Source organism: Bison bison, unplaced genomic scaffold, assembly GCF_000754665.1.
Source record: "Bison bison bison isolate TAMUID 2011002044 unplaced genomic scaffold, Bison_UMD1.0 scf7180017864214, whole genome shotgun sequence".
Classification (NCBI taxonomy): domain Eukaryota; kingdom Metazoa; phylum Chordata; class Mammalia; order Artiodactyla; family Bovidae; genus Bison; species Bison bison.
This window is the reverse complement of record NW_011494786.1, coordinates 706,556-714,232: the sequence shown is the minus strand read 5'-3', so window position 1 is coordinate 714,232 and position 7,677 is coordinate 706,556. Positions and strand designations below refer to the sequence as shown.

Below are 7,677 nucleotides of genomic sequence, written 5' to 3'. Positions count from 1 at the left end.
ATCTAGAGCCCCTTCTTCATCCAGCCTGCTTCATTGCAATATTGTGAGGCTCAAATACGCTACGGCAGCACTTTGAAAAACACAGGGTGGAGTGAGTACGAAATACCAGTAGGGGTGTTACAACAAGCGGCAGAGCTTCCCTGCCAGGTGTCTCTGCGCCCCGCTTCCTCATCTTAGTCAACTCCCCCGTCCTCATCCTCCCTCACCAGGGACTCTCCAGTCCACTCACGTCTCCCTCTTTCCCTCAGGGTGAAGGCAGGGGGCTGCTGGGGTTTCTCCTCACCTGGTCCCTGGTGTACCCTTCGTCCACAGAGCAGGTTCCACCGACAGGTCAGAGCCTGAAGTGCTGCCTGGAGCAAGAATGGAGGCACAGTCAAAGCGGGGGAGGCCCCCCAGGTCCCCTGGGCTGTGGGTGAAGGAGGTGTCAAGCCGCCTCCCCCAAACTGAAGGAAAAGCCAAATCCCTGAAGATGAAACTGCAGTCAGAATCACATCTTCACCTCCTAGCTGTAATCCTTTGAAAAGTGAAACGCGGGTGGCAAGTGAACTTTGACTGGGTTTGGTATGAGTTCTTCAGACCTGCAGACCAAAAGGTAACCTTTACACTTTCATCTCTTCCCAGAAAGCCAGGCCCCACCTCACATCCGGCCTGGGGCGCCTTGGCAGATCCTCACAGCACCTCAGGCTGGCCGCCTGTCTAAACAGCCCCACTACCTCCCCACACATTAAGGACTCCCGCGTATTGTCAGGTCTCCACGGGGCTTAAAGTTGGACGCAAGACTGAGTATCAAGTATCCTTCCCCTCTTCTAATGATGAGAAGCCCGAGGCCCAGAGACAGGAGCTACCTTCTCCAGGAACAGAGCGCCAGGCCAAGGTCTCTCCCTGCTAGTTTATTGCTCTTTTAACGTTGGTTCTTTATCTCCCTTTGATGGGTAATAAAGAGCTTAATTGTTACAGACACTGAACCAAAGAAATTTAAAAAGCTTTTCAATACTATGTTTAGGCACAAAAATTATAATGAGGGAACTATATCACATTCATTGTGTGTGTGTGTGTGTGCGTGCGCGCAGTGTACGCGCACATTGGTTTAACTTAGATTTTCCTTTAAGTTCCCCTTAAGTCCATTCCTTGAATCAGAGGGCAAGTATCGCTGGGATCTGCGTACTTGCTTTAATCGTGCTTCCCAGGTGTTGCATTTTTTAAACTAATTGAAGGTTTGTGGCAACCATAAGCCAAACAAGTCTAATGGCGCCATTTTCCCAACAGTGTTTGCTCACTTCATGTCTCCATGTCACAGCTTGGCAATTCTTCCAGTATTTCTTTTTAATTATTATTATATTTGGGTGGTGATCTGTGGTCAGTGAGCCTTGATGGTACTCCTACCACTCACAGAAGGCACAGGTTAGCATTTTTTAGTAATAAAGTATTTTTAATTAAGATATATAGCTTTTTAGACATAATGCTATTGCACACTGAATACACTACAGCAGAATATAAATGTTAATTTTTATAAGTTCTGGGAAGCCAAAAACTTTGTGTGACTCACTTTGTTGCCATATTCGCTTTATTGTGGTGGTCTGGAACCACACCCACAGTATCCCTGAGGTATGGCTTCTCAAGAATTAAAAAGTTCTCCAAGACAATTCAACTGTAAATATTCATTTCAATATAAAATGTAAGCATATGCAACATTACTATGTGAAAGCATTTAAACGAATTTTTTTCCTGAAGTTTCTCCCTCTCCCCTGATAAGGTCTGCCCACATTTGGGCTAGCTAACTTGAGATTGCTATTCTTAATGAAGAATTTTTCCCCTGCAATCTTTAGTGCAGATAAAGACCTTTCTCATGGTGAATGATGGGTTTGAAGAGGAGAAAAAAAGTAATTAAACCTTGGTGAAAACTCCTTTACCCCATTTCTCTCTCTCGATGAGGGTGGAGGGGACGCTGCCCCACTTCACCTCTGGTTCCCAGAATGGCAGTGATGCCATAGGCGTGTCTCTCCAACAACAGCCCCAAAGAGCAGCAGCAAAGGGAAAGCTACTCGAAGCAAGAAGAGGTGGACCCTGGAAGATTCAACTCTTAAAACGAAAGATTACTGCCTCGAATGCTGGCATGGATGATACAGGAAGAGGAGAGTGATGGCATGGATATAACAGTCATCGTCACCCATTCAGGAAGGACAGGGACAACCAGGGGCAGTGTGACCATGACATACAGTTGGAGTCATCATGTAAATATGAGGACTGCCTTCTCCAGCAGTCCTGCACCACCTCCTGCCTGGGGACTTAGAAATAAGCCTGGGCAGAGAGGGCTGCTTTTAAATTATTAATGGTCAAGAAAGTCATGGAGTATTCTGGAAATTACTAGATTGACCCCTTTGCTCTAAGACATGATAGGGCTTGACACAAAAATTCGGATCGGTAATAGGAAAACAGAACTTTATTTTTTCACACTCAATTTTGCGGTATCAAAAGCTATTTGTTACACACATTCTGTATCATCTTGATGGTATGTAAAGTGCTGGGACTTTCCCAGGACTTTAGGACTTGTCTTTGCATTGTGTTAGAGATCAGACACATTAGTACCCACTGACCACTTAAAATAAGCTCTGCTTAGAATTGTATGCATCTCTTCACAAAAAGCCCTTATGTATGCTTTCTCAAGAGGACACCAGTTTCGAAATAAGAACTGTGCCGTCAATTATGCAATGATTATGGTTGTTCATTTTGTGTAGGGACATGCTGGTATTTGAAAGAGAAGGGCATGAAAACAAGACAAACTGCTCATAACACTAAGGAAAGCAGGAAAAGTGAGGATTCAGAGAAGGCGGAAGAATAGAAGGAAAGGGTGTAATTCATGAATATGACCACGAGAGGGCAGCAGAAACCTGTTCACTGTCTGCCCTCAAGAGCTTTGGTTCAAAATCTCGGAGAAGGCAATGGCACCCCACTACAATTCACTCCAGACCCTTTATCCCCCAGATGTTGCTGTCTTGTATGATACACATTCATGACTTTCTTAGCTAGTAGATGACAAAAGGAACCCTGAGCTTAGGATGCCTGAGATTTAAATTCTAGGTTTGCTATAAAGTAGGGCAAGCTTCTTTAGTTATACACTACTCACATTAAAATAATCCTAAAAGTGTAGGATGAGAATATAACTGTGAAACAAAATTCCTATTTAGGTCTTAGGCTTCATTACTGGGAGTATGGAGTCTTGGAAAGATGGGCGACTAAAGCAATAAAGAAGATAAATGAAAATCAGAAAAAAGGAAAAGGATTATTGTGAGAGGACATCAGTCTTGCTATGAATTCAGAGAAATTCAGGTGATCACTGCCAGTTTCTATTCGGGGGACCTGGCAAGAAATCTATTTCGAGAGTTGTCAGGTGAACTCGCCAGAAAGATAATAATTATTTCATGGAGTCCCTTAGCAATGGGTCTTAAAATGTAGAGTTCTCTCCAGCAAAAGGAAAAAAAAAAATAGTCAACTCTCATATCCTGGTGGCTGAGCTGTCTGTCTGTCATTCTACTGTCTGCTTGGTTTGTTTTCTGACTTAAAGCACTGATAGAGTTCTGAGATGCCCACCCAAATGCTGAATCATGGGTCTAATGTTCCCCAAACGCTCAGAGCTGGATGATGACCTTTCTTCATAAGTATGACCACGGTGCAGTTGGCACCTAAGGAAGGCTAACTTAGTCCTTCTATGCCTTCTTCCTCCATCAGCCTTGATGCTCTGGAACAAACTACAGACAAGAACGTCTGACTCTCACTGCTATTTGGAAGGAACTTGAAGCTTTGAAATATTGTTTAAAATAGTATTTCTTGGATTTGTTCCACTTGCAAATGTGCCCTTTTTTTTTTTTTGACACAATTTAAAAGATCATTAGATTTGAGAGAGGGGAATGATTCCTTCCCGTTAAGGTAATATTTGAGCCTAAAATAAGGGGTTCAATCTGCCTGTTAAACGGACAGTAGGGGGTGGAAGTGAACCCACCAGGGGGCTTCGTGTGCAGGAGGAAGTTGACTAAACAGAAGCAAGTCAGCAACCCTGACCTCTTGGAAGGCTGTGCCCCCAAAAAAGGGTCTTGTGTTCCTGGGGATAAAAAGTCTGAAGATTAGTCCAAATTCTGAGGGGACAGAGGCAAGTTATTCTGTATCTGTGACTGTATTGGAGGCCCCTCTGCGATATCTCAGGTCCATAGAGATGGAGGTGATGTGGTTATAAATGCTTGGGAAACAGCTCTAAAAGCTCCTCAGTGTGTATGAATCCTCCTCCTACTCCACCCGATCCATGTCACCTTGGCCTCAGCAGGAGACACAATGGACATGGCATTGGACTTCCCTTCCCAAGACCTCCAGGGCTTAGGGCCATGACTGTGCTCCTTCAAATCAAAGGGAAACATTGCATTACCACATGGCCAAAACCCAGGAAGAAAAAGAATCAGTGACAAAGTGAGATCCTACAGAGGAATCATTTAAAGGGGAGGAAGAATATGGTGATTTCTGAAGTCCATGCCACAAAAATAGAGTAACTGTAACACTGCACTTGGCCCCAAAGACTCTCATTCAGATTCAGCTTTCTTAACAAAAATCTCTCCTTCTTACAGATTTTCCTCCAGAAGTCAGTATAAAAATTAAAAAGCAGTGGAACTTCTGCATCATGGCGCTTAAAATACCCAAACATTTAGGAATGGGAGCTGAGATAAATCCTAGTTCTGAGGGTCCTACAGTCCAAGCTGAAGAGCTTCTTGTGTTGTTAGAGCCATCCCTGTCTTAGAATCCAAAGAGTGTGTGACAAACCAACTCCTCTGAAGTGTTTACATTTTAAAATGTACTTTTATATTTAAATTTTTACTTCAAAATTTACTTTTGTGAAAAGTTACAAAAGTGTTAAAGCAATCACAAACTGCCATCCGTGGTTTTTTGAAAGTGATGAAATCATATGCAGTTGACTCTGCTGCAGGTTTTATCTTGCAGTGATAAAACTCATGGGAAGAATTGGTGAAGCTTTACAAACTGACTAGCAAACTAGCATGGATGACGCAGTCCAGGAATTAAAAGGACCACAGGATGCGTGTCAATACTTGTAGACTCTTCCCAGGATCCCAGAGAATGCGCTCACAGAGATAGCCAGGCATCTCAAACTGGAAATAGGAGAATCTTCTGAATGTTGGGGGGCGGGGGGTGGGGAGTTTAAAGAAAAGCATACTAACTGAGCAAGCTTCCTGCCTCTGCACCCTTGTATCCTGCTATACTTCTTTCTTTCACATGTTGCTGTTGTTCAGTCATTAGGTTGTGTCCGACTTTTTGTGACCTCCATGGACTGCAGCACACCAGGTTTCCCCTGTCCTTCACTATCTCCCGGAGTTTGCCGAAATTGGTATTCATTGAGTCGATGACGCTACCTAACCATCTCATCCTCTGCCACCCCTTTCTCATTTTGACTTCAATATTTCCCAGCATCAGGGGTTTTCCCAATGAGTCGAATCTACCCATCAGGTGGCCAAAGTATTGGAGCTTCAACTTGAGCATCAGTCCTTGAAACACTGGGTTCTTCTCCTAGCGTCCACCCAGGCTACTGCAGTTCCGCGTATGACCAGTAGATGGCATGTTTGTCCAAGAATATGCACCAGATTTCAGGGGCTTTCCCAGGTGGCTCAGTAGGTAAAAATCGCCGGCAATGCAGGAAATGGTGACAAAACGTGGGTTCCAACCCTGGGTCGGGAAGATATCGAGGCGGGGAAGAAATGGCAACCTACTCAAGTATTTTTGCCTGAAGAATCCCATGGACCCAGGAGCCTGGTGAACTACAGTCCACAGCGTCGCAAAGAGTCGGAGATGACTGAAAGGACTGAGCATGCGTGAAGTCTTCCGCGTGAGGTGGGAAAGGCTGAGACAGCTGGTCCTAAAATGGCCCAGATCTCAACTTCCAATCTCTTCCTTTCACAAATTGTACGAAATGGGAGCAGAGCTAGGAAAATTGCTGCTGCTGAACCTGCTCCCGTCTTCTGGGGCTCTAGAATTTCTTAACTGGACCACCCTGGAAACATGGATGGGTTGGGAACAGAAGAGGAGAGAGAGAGTGAAGGAGAAGCGAAAGAAAAAAGAGAAGGTTCCTTGAGAGAGAGGCTGCTTCCTTTATCTTACATTCATTGTTACTATGTTTTATTATCAAGCACTATTAAAGAAGCAACACTGAAAAAATTATAAATCCAGCTCTCAAGGCCATTTACAGCTTTAAAAGAAGAGAACACAGGCACTACATTATGGTAGTCCAGTGTATGAGGGAGTTAGGAAAATCTTTTATGGAGAAGATGCTTCATGAAATAAAAACTGATGGAACGATTCATACTTCACTGGGTGCTGTGAGCCACCAGTGCAGGAGTTGGTGGAGGCTGAGCGTCTAATAGGCACATGGAGCTTTCAATACCAGGGAAATATCTACTTGTGGACACATGTGAGAATGAAGAGTATTCTAGATATTGGCAGAGAAAGGAAACCTACACCCTGAAGGCCATGAAAATGATTTAAACTGGAACAGGGACACAGTTGGTGACTAGTTCCACGATCATGTCCAAGATATTTAATTGACTATATCTGACTGTAATTTAACATAAAGTTGGGTATCCAAAGCTCTCTTTCAAATATTCTTCAATTTTAAAAATCAATCAGGCTTTATGTTTAAAATAATATTACTTTACAAATTAATATGAGCCAAGCAGATTTCACATAATTTCAGACTTTTTAATTTTGATTTTATGTTCAGCATGGATTTTTTTGCATCAGTTTTTATTTTTATTTATTTTTGGCCATGCCACATGGCATGCAGGATCTTAGTTCCCCAACCAGGGATCAAACCTGGTTTGATGCTGAAGTATAAGTATGGAGTCTTAACCACTGGACTGCTAAGGAAGTCCTCATTTCAGACTCTTTTTGACAAATAATGAACATTGCAACCTGGGAAGCATTTTATACACCTTCATAGAAAACCCTAAGAAAGTTATTAGAATGTCTAAAATGAGTTTAGTGATGGCAATATAAAAAGAAAAAACAATTGTGATCTGCTATGCTAGCAGAAGAACACTGCATATAAAATTTAAAAGTAATTCCGATAGCAATAAAAGCATAAAATAGTTATGAGTTTAACCAAAATATATATGATGTCTCAACAGGGAAAACTACAAAGTTCTGATGCCAGTTCAGTTCAGTTCACTTGCTCAGTCATGTCTGACTCTTTGTGTTCCCATGAACCGCAGCACGCCAGGCCTCCCTGTCCATCACCAACTCCCAGAGTCCACCCAAACCCACGTCCACTGAGTCAGTGATGTCATCCAACCATCTCATCCTCTGTCGTCCCCTTCTCCTCTTGCCGTCAGTCTTTCCCAGCAGCAGGGTCTTTTCCAATTAATCAACTCTTCACATCAGGTGGCCAAAGTATTGGAGTTTCAGCTTCAACATCAGTCCTTCCAATGAACACCCAGGACTGATCTCCTTTAGGATGGACTGGTTGGATCTCCTTGCAGTCCAAGGGACTCTCAAGAGTTTTCTCCAACACCACAGTTCAAAAGCATCAATTCTTTGACGCTCAGCTTTCTTCACAGTGCAACTCTCACATCCATACATGACCACTGGAAAAACCATAGCCTTGACTAGATGGACCTTTGTTGACAAAGT

General features: G+C 43.3%; 1 protein-coding gene across 1 annotated transcript in view; it reads right to left on the bottom strand.

Annotated features, from left to right (window-relative positions):
• LOC104992408 (butyrophilin-like protein 2) overlaps window positions 1-2,161 on the bottom strand; it is a gene marked incomplete at its 3' end in the record, with an annotated part of 21,786 nt that extends 19,625 nt beyond the window's left edge. The window contains 2 exon segments of the mRNA XM_010845272.1: window positions 284-443; window positions 2,098-2,161. Coding sequence (XP_010843574.1) covers window positions 284-443; window positions 2,098-2,161 — 224 coding nt within the window.
• Between the last annotated feature and the right edge of the window lie 5,516 nt (window positions 2,162-7,677).